Here is a 17,287-nt window from a genome sequence, read left to right on the forward strand (position 1 = left end):
TTACGGCACTGTGAACTCTGAGCTGGGTCAGGTAGCTAGCTTGGCCACCACTGCAATGCTGAGCTGGGGTTTCACTCATGATTTTAGGGAATGAGAGTTTAACTAGAATGGACTTGGTTGATAAAAAAAAGCTTCATGGATGAACAGGAAAGTTAGAATGTACTGTATATTAAATGTCCAATATGATATGTGTTCCCAGTCAGAATATTACAGCAAGAAAACATTTGTCACAAAGTGATACTGGCTCCTCTAATGTTATTTGTTCACACAAGTGTGTTACCTACTAGACACTAAACCACACGCTGATGTGTGCCACTTCCTGTCTATGAAAATAAAACCGTGTCTGCAAGTTGTTGACATTCAGACTCAGCAGCCTGCCCAGTGATATAAACACAGATATCCTCTTCTCACAAAGGTAGGACAAACACAGTTCATAATACTCTACAGTTTTCCTTTCAGTTGAACTGGCATGCATGCAGAAACATAATAATAATAATAATAATAATAATATGTAGTTTTTCACACAAAAAAAGAGAAGGTACTATGTCTAAAGACAACAATGTTATTACTGTGTTTATCTGCAATTATCAATGAAATGAAATCATTATTATTGATCTGTTGATTAGATTTGTAGTGCTATTGAGCCCTGCATGTGCAGAATGAAACCAATGGCTGTGTTAGGTCGTCTACTTTACATTGATACCTTGATCTTCATCCAGCTGTAGAGTGAGTTGAGGGCAGCCTGTGAAAATCCCTCATTCTGTAGTTAATCACAGTTTTTTTTACTATAGTTATTATGTATTCGTTCATCTGTATGTTTGTTTATTTGTTTATCTATTTATTCATCAACTTTCAAATCAATTAATCTGATCATGTATTCATTTTGACACTAGCAGTAATTTATATGTCTCAGTCTTTGAGAGTGTCTGCCTTAAAGGCATCAAGAGGCACAAATATCCTCCTGTTTGGGGGTGTCTCAAGGGTGGAACAACACAAAAAGGGAACCCCACCACAATAAGAGTATATTTTACCAAAAGCCATTGATTACTTGAATGAAGTTATGAGAAAAGTCAGTAAGTGAGAGGCATACAAAGAAAGTAATATGCAATGTGCTATATAGCATACTGTACGTATATACACAAGAGAGAGAAAATCATGGAGGGCCTTCAGCTCCACACAGCACAAAGACATCCTCTGAGAGCTCTACATCGCCACCTACAGGCCAACATGGAAAAGACACACATGAGCAACACAAGCGTGACTGACCCAAGGACAAGCAGCTTTCTTGATAGAAGAATTCTTATTTCCATAAAGCTTCATGGTCAATTGTGTCAAAGTGAAATTGGAATGACAATTAAACTGTATGTTCAGTGTTCATCATGAGGAAAACTGTGTGGACTCCCCGGTAAAATAATTTGTTATTTTAAATGTATGTAAATGTATAATTAATTTGTTAACACAAGTGCTAGTCTTGTAAAAAAAATAAACCACAAGCTGTTTTGTGCCAGCCACCACTTCCGGTCTATGAAAAACAGACTGTTTCTGCAAGTAGCTGACAAGCATCTACCCAGTACAGCAGGCAGTGATGTAAACAACCTCTTCTCACAAAGTAGGTCACATATAACAACTAGAAAAGCACTCAGAGAGCGCAGACCTCCGCCTGTATAGTTCTTCCTAAGTTGTCATACACGGGCACTGCACTAGTCTTGCTAACAGACAAACAAACAGACAGACAAACAGACAAACAAACAAACAAACCCAGTCGAAAACATAACGTCCTTGGCGGAGGTAATAACAACTTAAAGTACTCAGAGAGCGCAGACCTCCGGCTGCATTGTTCTTCCTTGGTTATCATACACTGTAAAAAATTTACTGTAAAATTTACAGTAACTTACTGGCAACAATTGGCCAGTAAGTTACTGTGAATACCTTTTACAGTAAAGGTACTGTATTTCCATTTACAGTATTTATATATTCACTGTAAAATGAAAAACAATTAAATACTGTGATTTCAGTCGTATTTACAGTAACTTACTGGCCAATTGTTGCCAGTAAGTTACTGTGAAAACCTTTTACAGTAAAGGTGCTGTATTTCCATTTACAGTAACTTACTGGCCAATTGTTGCCAGTAAGTTACTGTGAATACCTTTTACAGTTAAGGCACTGTATTTCCATTTACAGTAACTTACTGGCCAATTGTTGCCAGTAAGTTACTGTGAAAACCTTTTACAGTAAAGGTGCTGTATTTCCATTTACGGTAACTTACTGGCCAATTGTTGCCAGTAAGTTACTGTGAATACTTTTTACAGTAAAGGTACCGCATTTTCATTTACAGTATTTTATGTATTCGCTGTAAAGTGAAAAACAATTGATTTTAAATTAAGATTTTTTTTGTTGTTGTATTTACAGTATTGGTTGTTTCCCTGTAAAAGCTAGGTCAGTTAAATACTGTGAATTCAATTGAACTTACATGAGCAATCATTAATAGAATAACTCATATTCCAAAATATTTCAGTTAACTGCAGACAATAAAACAATTTTAACTTTTGTTTTATTTAAGACATTTCAAATGTATGACTGAAGTGGATGTTGACAGACAACAGTAGACATGGTTTGAACACAACCACAACCTTATCTGATTTGACACAGATAAGGGGGTTAAAAGCGCAGTGTGTGTAAGTGCAGTATGGCAACTGGCAAGTCTATGTAATGTAGTATAAGGAGTTGTGTGTGTACAGGATGCGGAGTAAAGAAACTCATCCCCAGTCTGTTTTGTGGGTGTTCCCTCAGACTGCCACGTGGGAACAGAGACGTCTGCTTGACCTCAGTGGTTTAAACAGTCCGTGGTCAGAGCGTGAAATGTCTTTTGAAATACTTTTGGTATAGGTATCCTGCAGGGTAGGGAGAGGTGCTCTGATGGTACCTTTCGCAGTAAATGTCAAGTGTCTGAAAAAGAGAAAGAAAGCATACATTACAATTCACCCCGTTCATGAATATACAGTAATTAATGCAAACTACTCCGGTTGTGTGACAAATAAAAGCAAACCCACACTAGTCAGGTGCAATAGATAGAAGTAATGCAGATGTGTACAATACACCACCATAGCAAAGTTTGGGAGTTCACTTTGATATGTCCAGTGTTTTTTTTTTGGAAAGGGGACATTTCGAAGTGACCCTACACTTCTGAACATTAGTATGTCTATGTGATATCATACCTAATCTCATAATTGCCTGCGGCAACTCTGCCTTCATGCAAACACCACTTTTTCTGATGCCTAACATACTGTAGGCCATCTCCCATCTGACTTGCAATAGCAGCCTCTGGCTCCAGGCTGGGACTTCTGGATGGCTCCTAAAAAGAATAAACAGCAATTGCCATATAATTTGTTAATAAACAGCAATTGCCATACAAAACAAATCATAGCTTTAAAAAATAAGCAAGGCAATCAGATGTAGAAATAGAAATGATAATTACCTTGCCATGAGGCACCCTTGTCACCATCTATGTTACTTCTTGATATCAGTTTATTTATGAACATAAATAAAACACAAACACTTACACCATGTTGAGGGCAGCAGCCATGGCTAACAGGCATCATCAGGTAGTGCCATCAGGGTAGACCGACTTCGCCCTGGACAGTTGTTGACAGTTGAGCCCACAAAGTCATAACAGACACATGAAAGGAGGGGATAAACTAAACAGTTACAGACACAAATACAGTACATGCACACATATTAAATGCTATATGCGTGTGTCTCTATTTGGTGAGTGAACTCACTTGCAGGCTTGGAACTTCTTCCTTATGGAAGTGACACACATTTGGAACATTCCAAAATGCACACAGCCTAAGTGTCTCTGACACAGCGTTCTCAGGGCAGCAGTCCTCACACCACCTACTAACAGAGGGAACAGAAAGAGGCTTACATTAATTAATACATTGCAAAACACACAGAACATGAAAAGACCATCACTGAAGCACTACTACACTCACATGCATCTTAAATAAACACATGCCTCAATTTAAGTCACCAAACATTGGGTAAATAAAGGCTATAAAATGAATACCATTTAGCCAAACACTACCCTTCACAAACTAAAGATCCCTTTACTTATCGGCATGATATTTCTGGTAATTGAAATTCCCCAAATGCTCCCCTTTCACATCCACTATATGACGGATCTATGAGCATGACTATGCAAAACTACAGTTCCTAAATTAGGGGTGAGATAACTTACACATCAGCCTACTTCATTAATTTGTTTTACTGGTCCTCTTAACAGTTATAGCAACACTACATATTATGCATCAACACTACATGTATTAAGTTTAATGTTAACTACCCATGCCCCATGGAGTTCGCAAAGTAATGTTACTAACTAGCTGATAACGTTAACAACTTTCACCTGTGTCTGTCTGCTAGCTAACTTCAGCCTTCAGCCTGCATGGTAACAGCCACTTTAAGCTAAGCTACTTGCGTCTGATATTTCATTCAAACTAAAACTCTACATTCATAACGACATATCAGACTGAATTATTGCTAGATATGATATTGACTATCATTCGAAAAATCCCACATGATGGTTAAGTTAGTTACTGGAAAAGTTAACATTAACAGCTAACACCGCTAACGCTAGCGACGTTAGCTCGCTAGTTCTAGCTATCGATATGTGCTATGCTGATTCTAACATGACAATAATGGCTTTGGTTAACATTTCATTGTGAAAACAATACATTTCTAATAAATTCCCGTTTTCAATTGGCATACAAAAGTACTGTAATTCTTACCTTGAATATGATGTTTGTACAGAGTTGAAAATTGCAGTCAGATTCATGATTGAAAAGTGACGGTTGAAGTGAAGTCACTCTGGCTGGAGTTGAAAAGTCAGGGGTGGGGGATGGGAATTACTGCGTGTGCGCATGCGCTTATCAAGAGGCGATAGCAGCAGTTAAAAGCAATCGTGGAAAATTATTAGGCTGAAATGTGTTATGCTTGCTCAATAGTGTGATCAAAGCCTTAATTCTTGACATCAAATTGACTTTCTCAACCGTCTCTGGTATGTCATTATGAGTTAAAAGAAAGATAAGATTAAAAAAGGGAAAACACAGTAGGCTAGTTTACTTAACTATTTACAGTAGCCTAGGCTACTATTGTGATTTGTTTACAGTAGTGTTTTGACTACTGTAATTTCTATGGTAACACTTACTACTGTAATTGTAGTTTACAGTAGAGGTACCGCATTTCCATTTATAGTATTTTATGTATTCACTGTGAAATGAAAACCAATTAAATACTGTGATTTCAGTAGTTTTACAGTAACTTACTGCCCAATTGTTGCCAGCAAGTTACTGTGAATACTTTTTACAGTAAAGGTACCGCATTTCCATTTACAGTATTTTATGCATTCACTGTAAAATGAAAACCAATTAAATACTGTGATTTCAGTTGTATTTACAGTAACTTACTGGCCAATTGTTGAAAAGAAAAAATACAGTAGTTTACTTTACTATTTACAGTACTATAGTGGCTATACTGTGTTTGTTTTACAGTAGTGCTTTGACTACTGTAATGTCTACAGTAACACTTGGACTACTGTAATTGTAGGGGCGTTACTGTAAATTTTACAACATTCTACTGTAAAAAGCATATACAGTAGTGCTACTGTGAAATTTCCTGTAAATAACTGTGAATTTCACAGCCATTTTTTACAGTGTACATTTGAACCTAAACTATTTAGATCGCCACCACGTGGCCATACCATGCCATTACACCGCCAAGCGAAAAACATAACTGCCTCCTGAAACCAGACGGTGATACGGATCAATCCCAAAATTGTTTCTTCCTTGGGTCATTTCAGACCTTCCCTGAAAATGTCATCGAAATCCATCCATCACTAATGAGTTGTCTTGCTATCAAACAGACAGACAAACAAACTAGTGCTTTTCTAGTTAATTAATGCTCTTTTAATTTTCATGACAACCCTAGTTGCTGCATTTCTTCGCAAATGATATGATGCTTGCTCATGGTCATTTTGTGAATGCCTGTGGAAAATCCAAAGTTGATATAGATCCAAACAATTCACTCCGTGTTTTATTCTGGCAGGTGAAAATGGGACTCTATTTCTCGAAGCCATTACTTCAGCATGATCCAAGTAAGTATATTGAAGCCCCTTTCCAAACATATTCCCAAAATGTGTCATATTAGACTCAACTTAAATCATGTTCCATCTGTTTGGTCTTCTGTGTCTTTTAGTGATGAATCCTCCTGGCTGGTTTGAAATCAACTGGACGGAAATGTATCATCTTCTTTGTCTATTACATTTTGATAGTTAATGCATTTGTGAATTAGTTGAGAAATGGAACACATTTTGCAGCATTCCTTTATATTCAGACAGTTGAATTAACTATATCCTGAGCATATTGTACATGTTTTTGTGTAGTCAAAACCTTAAAATGAAGGAGAATTTGAAGAAACTGAAACCTGCTGTTGATCATCTCCGCATCCTTGTGATTGGTCCTTTTGGGGCTGGAAAGTCCAGCTTCATCCAGTCCATAAAGAACATCCTCATGAACAGGATCAGTAACTCAGCTTGTGCAGTTGCAGCCGCTGGCACATGCTTAACTAAGGAAGTGAGACAGATTTTGTACATTCAGTATGCATTCAGTAACAATCAATATGTAGTAATATACACAACTGCCCTGCAAGGTTACTACAACTTTTGCTTGCACTGTGTTTGTCGATGTTATTAGTATAAAACCTACCAATTCAAAGATGCGCGTGGAAGTGATCTGCCATTTGTCATCAGTGATGTCATGGGCCTGGGGAAGGATTTGGGAGTGCATCCTAGAGACATCATCAGTGCTCTGAAAGGTCATATTAAGGAGGGGTACAAGGTACTACACCACAAAGGCACCAGGACAAAAATGACCAAAAAGAGACAAAAGAAGATTTACTGTATGGGGTATTTTAGTGATACACAGTCTCTCTCTCTCCCTCTCCCTGTGTCTTTCTCTCTCCCTTCCTCTTTAGTTTAAACCTACACAGCCATGCTTCGAGAATGACGAAGGATACAACAGCTGCCCAACTGTGAATGACAAAGTTCACTGCTTGGTGTTCGTCATTCCAATAGACACCTTCACAGCTAACACTAGCAATGAAGATGAGAAGACACACAGCCTCTTGGACAAGGACCTCATTAAGACGATGCAGGACATCCGATACAAAGCTTGTGATTTGGGTATAAGATGATTAACTAAATTGATTAAATTAGTAAAAACGTTTGTTTTAATTATAATGGAATATTACCCTGTTTATTTACATTTATTTACTCCAACTAAAATTGCTCAAGGTGGTGTTGCAATACTTTAGAACAATTAGAAGCTTATAATCATAAACATCTATATGCCGGGCAGTTGAGATTAGTTTTTTTAGCATGCTAAAAGCTAGCATGACCATCCACGCTAAACACCCTGGAACAGATATTTCCATAGACCTCTGAAGTTCGCCTACAAAATAGCTGCCATCTTTGAGATTCGGTATCTGATTAGGGAATATTTCAGAACTTTTATCGTGGACAGCTCCCCTTAAGAGCATCTTAAAGGGATAATCCGGAGTGAAATGCACTTTAGATACATTTTTCAGACTATTGGGAGTACATACGTTGAGTTGACACCAAAATCATGTCATTCGGATTTATTTTGAGAAAGTTCGAGCTCACCGTTTTTAGCCAAAACTCGTTAGCCTGGAAGTGACGCGGGCATGTCCTTTCGCCGCTACAAAACGCTATTTTTATACCTCTTCTACTGTTCCAAACAACACTACACTTACGTGGTAGTGAGTAGAGGGTCCCTAAAGCCAAACCGAAGTATCCCCACGTCTTTATGTGGTCGGATAGAGAGTCCAGAATGAATTTAATCGAGTCAGTACCTTTCCGGAAATGTCGCTGCTGCAGCTGGCAACGCTATAACAACACTTTATTAACATTTCGAAATTGGCCGGATTTACTAGCCTAGCATTGGCCATTCATTTGTATGGAGGACGGGACTTAGTCACGCTCTTCAGTTATATATAATACCTCCATGATTTGAACTGAATGTTATTTCATAGGGAGCCAATGTAGTTCATGGAGGATGGGAGAGACACTGTATGTTGCCAAACACTGAACTCACAACAGCAAAGAGCATGAATGAGAGTCTCAGCAATGGGTTAGATTAAGTGAGGGGCTTAGTTTGTAACTAAAATGTAAAAGAAAGATATTTAAACTCTTATGTATTTACACATTTTTTAATGTCATGGTTTTGATTATTTTATGTCAGGGATCCCTCATGTGATCATCTTGACAAAGGTGGACCGGGCTTGTCCTCATGTGAAGAACGATATCAAACATATCTACAGGAGCAAGATCATCCATCAAAAGGTAAATTAGTTAGGGGACTGGATGCCTGTAGGGGGTCATCCCTATGTTCCCCAGGTCCTATGTTCCCCGGTTTTCGCCAAAAGGGTCCTATGTTCCCCGGTATGTGTTGCGACTGGGGAACATAGGACCTTTTTTGGGAAAAGTTGGGAACATAGGACCCTTTTTAAAATGTACCAAAAAAGGGTCCTATGTTCCCTGGTCCCATACAAAGTGGGGAACATTTATTTTTATTCACTTCTAATGCTTTGCTAGATGATTTGCTAACTCCAAAAGGGTACAAATGTGATTAAAATTGATTAAAACACTATATTTACATAGAATCAAATGTGTTCCGTTTTTCTGTAAACTTTGCTCAGATGATAACAATTTAAACCAACAGATTATCAGAATTTCTCCTTAAGGCTTTTTGACACTCTTTGAATATAACAATAATAATGTCCATCAGTTGATTTGTTTAACATTTCTGACCACTGCTCATTCGATCCTGAAAAATGACAGCAATTACACAGCAAATGAGACCAAATGGTATGATCACTGAAAGGAAATTGCTCTGTATCAGCAGTAATTGGTAGCCTCTACATATGGAGGCGTAGGTGTCACCTTTACCCTTATTGTGCATAATGGACTGGATTATTGGCTGTTGTTGCACACCTTTCTAATCAAATTTGGATTATGCCATGATATATGCTTCTTAACTAATCCAAATACAGAATTTAAAATGTGTGTGTGTGTGTGTGTGTGTGTACTAGGCGCAAGCATGTAGTGAAGTCTGCGGAATTCCCATGAGTGACGTCTTCTTAGTGAAGAACTACCACGAGGAGAAACAGCTCAACCCTGATATGGATGCAGTGCTGCTGTTCACACTGACACAGATCCTGAACTACGCCAACGACTTTGTGGAGAACATCAAGGTGCAGATGATTATTTTGATTGAGTCATTATCCCGGATTTATGGGGCGTGTTTGATCGAATCAGAGCTGTGCAGATCTGGCTAAAGGTGAGGCATGTCTTGAAAGATTCGAACAGATTTGCGCATCGCTGCAAGATGAAACACGTCTGTTGATTTGATGATACAGACCAGGAAGCCATGACATTTTCTTCCTACAGATACAGGTCTAAGTCTTCTGTTAAAAACTTTGTTTGTTGGCTCCATATAAGTAAAAAGAACATTCAAAATGTTATGTAGTTTTACTACAAATTGGTAAAAGTCACACAGAGACGTTTTTAAACGCAGATGTTTTGCATCGTTTTGGCCGATCGTCCAAATGAAACCTGCAAACGCATAGCCCTGAATCTGAAACCGGGTCCATAAGTTCAAAGTGCATAAGTTCAAAAACGCAGCCCTCTAGCGTTCGTTTGGACGGCGGAAAACGCATACCTGCGTTTCGATGATGTCATCGCCACACTCATCAACCTCTAGCCCATACCTATCAATATTTAGCTTTCAAAAAAACAGGATTACGTTACTGCATTTTAGTCGTTGTTTTTACCTGACCGAGAGCCTATGGCCCTTTCCGAAACGTGCCTCTAAACCCTAGCCCTACACCCTTCCACTTTCTTTGCGCGTTCACACGAGGGTAGGCCACTTTGAGTATCATCCGAAACAAAATTTGAGTCGAGTGAAGTACCTAGGAAGAGGAGCTACCACGCCTCCAGGAGCAAGTCAGCATGGATGCTGACTTGAAACGCAGGGGCAACCATTTTCACGTGTTTGTGCAGCTCGTGTAATCTCCCTGCCAGTTGTTTTTTGGTCCGTATGACAGCATTTACTGACAAAAGCGTGATTTAAGCTACATAATAACAACTCATGTTTAGTTTGATACTCAGTAAAATGTGCAAGATTGTACAGAAGTAGGCTGTAATATTTAAACACATGTACAGGTCGCATTTACAGCACATTTATAATTTGATGTTAAAACCCGAACTATCCCTTTAAATAAAGCAATACAGCAACTCCTCACTCATAGTAATGAAAGGAGAGAATAGGGATGTATATCATAAGACACAGGGGTGTCCAGAACATCTTTATTGGTGATTTAATATATTGCCTTCATCATTTCTATGAAAACAAATATGACGTCAATTTCCTTCTCCCTGTAGTGTTATTTTAACCCCTACCCCTTCACAGTGTTCTCCGCACCCACGAGTGTGACTTGAAAAGGAAGTTCACTCGCTAACCGAGTTGAAGTGAGTAGGGACGTTTCGGGAAGGGCATACAGTATATGCAGCCAACCTCCAAAACTCCAAAGCTGCTGTCAGATTTTGTTCCGAGGACACAAGTTAGGCTACCGACACTCAAGAACAGTTTGTGATGTGTTAATCAATTCAATTTCCAACCATTTCACAACAGCTAATTCTGGAGTAGCCTAGGCTATATCAACTAGCCCGCTTGCTTGCGAGACTCAGCTGTGAACTGCACCGGTTTCCTTATTTGGGTTTTACGTTGCCAGGTGTTAGCCTATGAGGGAAGGGTTGAAATAAATTGAAAGTAAGTGATTGTGTATGTGTCGGGTGTATGGCAACCTGGTGTCAGACTAACAGAAAATGGGGATAAAGTTGTACTAAACCATTACTGACCAATCTTCAAATTATCTTGCTTAGCAAAGATCTTGGAGTCCTTAGCCAACAACCAATTGAAATAATTTCTTTCACATTTTTCTCTGTTAAACCCTCACCATGGTTTCAGAGCGAAACATAGCACAAGCTCTGGGGAAATGATGTATGTAAGTGGTATCTGTGAATTTTTACAAGTCCAAGTATATGGGCCCAGTATTGCCTCAATTATGCATCTCTAGAAATATCTTACTGTTGCTTGTTAACATATGTGCTAAAAGATAGACCAAAGATCTGCCAAGATAAGTGAAAGTGAAACTGTAGCCTACATCAGCTCTTGAAACACACACACACACACACACACACACACAGGAATGCATGGCACACAATCCAATCACGCAAACAGTTCACTAAGCTTATGTGTTTTATTCTGGTAGGAGTCTTCATCACCTCCAGCAGATCCAGCAACTCTGTGTAAGTCCCACACATATGCATACTGCAGGCACAACACAAACTTATGTTTGATTTCATGGTCTTCTGTTTTCCTCTAGTGATGGAAACCGGCTGGCGTAACATAAACTGGGGGTAAGTGTAGTGCAACATCATCCATGTCTTTTACATTTTGATAGGTATTATATTTGATGAGAAACAAAACACAAAATATTCAACAGCATTCTTCCATATTCAGAGAGGTTAATTATGACTGCACTAGCGTAATGGTCATGAGTGATTGTCATCTACAAATTTTTGGTCAATGATTCCGGGGACACCATAACACCATAACTGACTTTTACAGAAAAAAAATGTTGGTCCCCGGTACAGAACTGAGCGGCGGTCATATTGTGTACTGCTATGCGGTACATCTAGTTGAATTTACCATGATCACATTTAATGTGGTTTTTTTTTATATTTATGTAGAAAAAACGATGAGATGAAGAAGAATTTGAAGAAAATTCAACCCAAGAATCCTGCTGTTGATCATCTCAGGATTCTTGTGATTGGCCCTATCGGAGCAGGAAAGTCCAGCTTCATCCAGTCTATAAAGGGCATCTTCTTGGACAGGATGATCAATACCGCTAGCACAGTGGCAGCTGGTGGCAAAAACTTTACTCACACTGTAAGACCATTACAATACCATATTAACTGTACTTGTGTATTTACCTCATATTTTGCAAAATCAGTGTATAAACCGCAGCTAATCAGTGTATAAACCGCAGCTTATTGTTGGGAAATTAGAGTAGCAATATACAGTGGGTACGGGTTGAGAATGCACGTTTTGCCGCGGCAATCCCGCAGAGATCCCGTAGGCCAGGCCTATTCAACTCGCGGCCCGCGGGCCAGATGTGGCCCGGTTAAAATTTCCTGTGGCCCTCGTGTCTCGTCATGCGAATGAACTCGCTTTTATTAGCGAGTAGCGCACTGTTTGCCCCTATCAGCCAGACTAATTCTTCCAGTTATCTTCACTCAGAGATCACAACACATCACTACACAAACTGACATTTCCAAATGTGTAACTAGTTTTAAATGTTATCATTAAATGTTAATTAAATGATAATTAGCGTTGAATTTAACGAAAAAGTATAGGCTAATGCCAGCTCTGCCTATGTGTATCTATTTCACGATTTTTACTGCCAAAGATTCTAAACCTCGAGCCTGCCCAAATCACAACAATCCCATTCCCACGAGTGGAGTGAAGATGGCTCTATCTAAAGCTAAGAAACGTCTAATTGACAATGAGAATCGTCAGTTTAAGTCAGAAAGGACAGACAAATATTTATTCATTTTACCTTCACCAACAAGTACAAGAATTACATGTTTACTGTGCAACAATCCATCGCTGTAATTAAGAAGTATAATATTAAGAGGAACTTCTATACAAACCACAGCTCCTTTTCCACCAACTTTCGCCTAAGGCTCATGTTGCCTTTTTTTTTATGGACAGTCAAAAAAAAAAAGGTTTAGTTATGCCTATATCACCTTCACAGAAGTAGGTTCAATTGGTGTAACGCAAAGTTAGTGTGGTTAACATTACCATTTCTATAATCTTTTAACTACAAATCCCGCACCTGTGGCATTCCCGATGTGCGGCAAGGAAACGTGCGTTCTCAACCCGCACCATCTGTATTCAACTGCCTTGCAAGGAAACGTGCATTCTCAACCCGTACCATCTGTATTCAACTGCCTTGCAAGGAAACGTGCATTCTCAACCCGTACCATCTGTATTCAACTGCAAGGTTACTGTAACTTTTTTTTTTAATCTTATTAGTTCACAACCAACCTATTCGAAGATGAGCATGGAAGCATTCAGCCATTTGTCATCAGTGATGTCATGGGTCTGGGCAAAGATTTCGGAGTGCAGCCTATTGACATCATCAACACCTTAAATGGTCACATCAAAGAGGGCTACACGGTACAACCACACAGACACAAAAACAGATATGCACTTCAAAATAAAAATGTTAAGTGGTATTTCATCAACTCAACTCTCTCTCTCTGTAGTTTCATCCTGTAAAGCAATGCTCTGAAAAAGACACAGGATACAACAGCTCCCCAACTTTAAACGAGAAAGTTCACTGCTTGGTGTTCACCATTCCAATAGACACCTTCACCAACAATGGCCGTTTGGACAATGACCTCATCAGGATGATGCAAAACATTCGTGAAAAAGCTTGTTCTTTAGGTGAGAAGCTAATAATATGATTAACTACACTGATTAAATTAGTAAAAACTTTGTTTTGAATTATGATGCAATATTGTCCTGTGAGTCAATTTACAGCTGTGATTTCATCTGCTGCATTCCTTGAGTTTGTTTATTTACTTTCTTATGTGTACTCCAAACCAGAGTTGTGTTGTGTGAGTAATTATTATATTCTACTTCAGAGATCCCTCTCGTGGTCATCTTGACCAAAGTGGACGAGGCTTGTCCTCATGTGAAGGAGGACATCAAACATATCTACAGGAGCAAGACCATCTATCAACAGGTGAATTAGTTGAGGGAGTTTGTGAAGCAGGTTTCCATCCAACTTTGTGAGCTCACATTTTCACTAGGCCTATTCAAATATTAAAACCTGATTGGAAACACTTGACATGCAAAACTTCTAATGTGCATAGCAATTCAATTTCTAGAAGGAGGTGAATTAACTATCAATTTGCAAAAGGTACAAACGTGATTGAAACATTCAACATTTAAATTTGTTACATCTTCCATTTGTACCTTAGTCTGTAAATGTTGAACGCTCATATAATATGCGAATGAGTTAAATGGAAACATGCTTATTGACTGGCTTGTTTACACTCCTTAGATAATACCCATACATTCTCTAATATTATATTTAAATTGTGTGTGTGTGTGTGTGTGTGCGTGCGTGCGTGCGTGCGTGCGTGCGTGCGTGCGTGCGTGTGTGTGTGTGTTAGGTTCGAGCATGTAGCCAAGACTTGGGGATTTCCATGAACAACATCTTCCCAGTGAAGAACTACCATGAGGAGAAGGATCTTAACCCTGATATGGATGCAGTGCTGCTGTTCACACTGAAATGCATCCTGAACTACGCCAACGACTTTGTGAAGGAGATGATGGAGTCTGAAGATGCTGGGGATCACAGTGAAGGCACTGAAACCAACTCACTTGTGGAGAAGATGAAGGAGTCTGAAGGTGCTGTGGATCACAGTGAAGGCACTGAAACCTCTAACTCACTTGTGGAGAAGATGAAGGAGTCTGAAGCTGATGGGGATCACCATGACACGTCTCCTGAAGATGCTATAGGTTGCAGGAGGAGGAGGAGGAGTGAGGAATTGGACCTTAGCATTAGCTTTGAATGGAGGGAGACGAGTGAGTCTCAAGCTGATGGGGATGACAGCATGGACAGCATGAAATGGGGCACTTACTTTGCAGATTGGGATAAAAAAAACAACGACCCTGCCGTTCACACAGACACAGATCGTGACCTATCCCAGTGACTTTGTGGAGAACATCAAGGAGCCTGAAGGTTCTAGGGATCACAGTGAAGGCATTGAAACCTTTTACTCACTGATGTAGATTTTGGACCTAGTTCATTTTACAAAACTATGCTCTGCTGTACGTTGTGAAAACAACAGTGCAGAGCAAGAACCTTCTGATTTTTAAAGGTCTTTCATCAGGCCGCTATCACGTCTGGTGTTGCTGCTTCCATTGGTTATAGTGGAAGCTAATGTATGTGCCTCTATCCCGTCTGGCGTAGCTGCTTCCATTGGTTATAGTGGAAGCTAATGTACGTGCCGCTATCACGTCTGGTGTAGCTGCTTCCATTGGTTATAGTGGAAGCTAATGTACGTGCCGCTATCACGTCTTGCGTAGCTACATCCATTGGTTATAGTGGAAGCTAATTTACGTGCAGCTTCAGTTATACGCGCCGTTCATAATAATGCAAACGTAGTCACTTACCCTAATGTTTTCATGTGTTACCTTTTTGTTTTGGAACTGCATAATGAATTACTGTACTGTAATCCATACTATTGTACCAAATATATAATGTAAGCTGACATCTTATTTTCCCATCTTTCATTATATTCATTTATTTACCGTTCAGTTCTACTGGTGATAACCATGCTATACACTGTACTGATCTTATCAGTAGGGTTGGGTACCGACACTCGGTACAAGTACGTACTCGGGGCGAACATCAACGGTAGTAACCATCCCGAAATACAATGTGAATTTCGGTGCCTCATTTCGGTGCCTCATTAAATATGCAGCTGCTTAATCGCGCTCACTGGTGTTGACTCTTAAAACGGCAGCGTCAGTGCACAGTCTGCACACACCACTGAAGGCTGTTTTCTACTGACAGCTAACCTGGTGTTGTTGAACAGGTGCAGCCTTTGAAAGTCTTTGAACCGTGGTGTGCTAGTGAACCTGCCCGCATTTCCACCAGTTCGGAACCGAACCAAGGATGCATCATCAACAATGGGTGTTGCTTGCAAAAGCAAACGTTAATGAGATGCATAAACGGGAGAATGATATGATCAGTTGTCCCATAAAAACGGCAGAAATTAGCTGTTTAAAATGCTAGTCAACGTCTGCAGTGCAATGCTAGTTGAATCGTTTTGTTTACTCTGGCAACAGTTGATATGGACGGAAATCTCATGCTTTTAGCAGAGACGTTTCTTAGGCAGACTTTTACTGTCTATGGGTAAAAGTCATCGGTAAAATTAATAAAGCCTACATGTATATTTACATAGCCTACAAGTGTAGTGATACACGATTAAACGGCAGAAGGGGATCATCCATGTATTGCTGTTTAACTGGTAGCCTAACGATAGATTGCGAAGTTGATGAGAATGCATGCATTCCGGTTAGTAAAACGTGGAGGTATGACGTATTTTTCTCTGTAAGACGGCATTGAGTAGCCTAATAGCCGGTTGCCAAAAAAGTAACGATAGATAAATGCGATGTTTATGAGAAATGAATGCATTACATGTAACATGACCTGTTTAAAAATACATTAAACATTGGGTTATTTATTTTGAATTGAATTGAATTGAATACTTAATGTCATTGCACAGAATACAACGAAATTGGAAGAATATAGGGCTAATAATTTAAGACATTGCAGACACACAATCACTCATCCCCATTCTTCTGTCCACCCCATAGTAGGGTGAGGGACCCACACAAAACATATAGCCTACCCTCCCATTACATGTAGGCCTACTATGCTACAATTCAACACATTCATCTGGAATACCAGATTAGGTAGAATGAAGAAAAAAGTGCAAAGTTGCAAACAGTCAAGTCTTTCATGTTTTGTGGTTTTCAAGGTAGGCTACTGCTTAATATGCTGTTGGTCAAATTTCACCTAGGCCTTAGGCTATAATATGTGTAATAATATGTGATTTTTTTGTTTTATTATTTGTATAGGCCTATTATGAAAGATTTTAGCTTAAAATATTGTTGGTTGGTTCTTGAAAAAAAATCATCATAAAAACTTGTTTTCTTTTTTTTTTTTTTAAAGTACCGATTTAATTACCGTTTAGGAACCGGCACCGTTTTGAAAGTATCGATTTGGCACCGGTATCGAAATATACCCTTTCAATACCCAACCCTACTTATCAGTATCCTGAGGTGTAGAAATAAACTCCACTCAACAACCTCATCTATGAGCTCCTTCTTTTGATTTCTATTTCCTGTTCTTCAGAATATCTCAAGCAAGAGGGTGTGAAGACCTCCATGCTGTCTGTGGTGCTTTAGCTGTTACACTTGGGGTCTTAGGGTATGACAAGATCTCAGTTCTTTCTGTGCTGTTCAACTCGTTTCCTGGGATAATACACTGCAGGTCAGTCGAG

The 17,287-nt window shown here is 39.2% G+C and overlaps 1 protein-coding gene and 1 long non-coding RNA gene across 5 annotated transcripts; one reads left to right on the forward strand and one right to left on the reverse strand.

The window, feature by feature from the left end:
- The first annotated feature begins 367 nt into the window (after positions 1–367).
- On the forward strand, positions 368–16,472 carry LOC134081376 (uncharacterized). 3 transcript variants are annotated; one of them, XM_062537555.1, is made up of 16 exons: positions 368–415; positions 1,509–1,609; positions 6,103–6,151; positions 6,253–6,295; positions 6,440–6,629; positions 6,750–6,893; positions 7,030–7,237; positions 8,316–8,416; positions 9,166–9,327; positions 11,407–11,443; positions 11,521–11,554; positions 11,888–12,086; positions 13,236–13,379; positions 13,469–13,649; positions 13,850–13,950; positions 14,384–16,472. In XM_062537555.1, the coding sequence occupies exons 3-16, from the start codon at positions 6,109–6,111 to the stop codon at positions 14,924–14,926; spliced, it is 2,130 nt and encodes a 709-aa protein (XP_062393539.1). In that variant the 5' UTR covers positions 368–415; positions 1,509–1,609; positions 6,103–6,108; the 3' UTR covers positions 14,927–16,472. The 3 variants fall into 3 exon arrangements, with proteins under 3 accessions (XP_062393539.1, XP_062393541.1, XP_062393540.1); XM_062537556.1 differs by lacking the exon at positions 368–415 and having other exon boundaries at positions 865–1,609; XM_062537557.1 differs by lacking the exon at positions 1,509–1,609 and having other exon boundaries at positions 378–415; positions 6,253–6,629.
- Positions 2,898–4,905, reverse strand: LOC134081449 (uncharacterized). Of its 2 annotated transcripts, XR_009939532.1 has the most exons (4): positions 4,788–4,905; positions 3,561–3,897; positions 3,216–3,352; positions 2,898–2,946 (listed from the first exon to the last, which is right to left on the reverse strand). It is a non-coding gene; the product is annotated as an uncharacterized LOC134081449 (long non-coding RNA). The 2 variants fall into 2 exon arrangements; XR_009939531.1 differs by lacking the exon at positions 4,788–4,905 and having other exon boundaries at positions 3,561–4,609.
- Positions 16,473–17,287: the final 815 nt, after the last annotated feature.

Source organism: Sardina pilchardus, chromosome 1 (genome assembly GCF_963854185.1).
Source record: "Sardina pilchardus chromosome 1, fSarPil1.1, whole genome shotgun sequence".
NCBI classification, from domain to species: Eukaryota; Metazoa; Chordata; class Actinopteri; order Clupeiformes; family Clupeidae; genus Sardina; species Sardina pilchardus.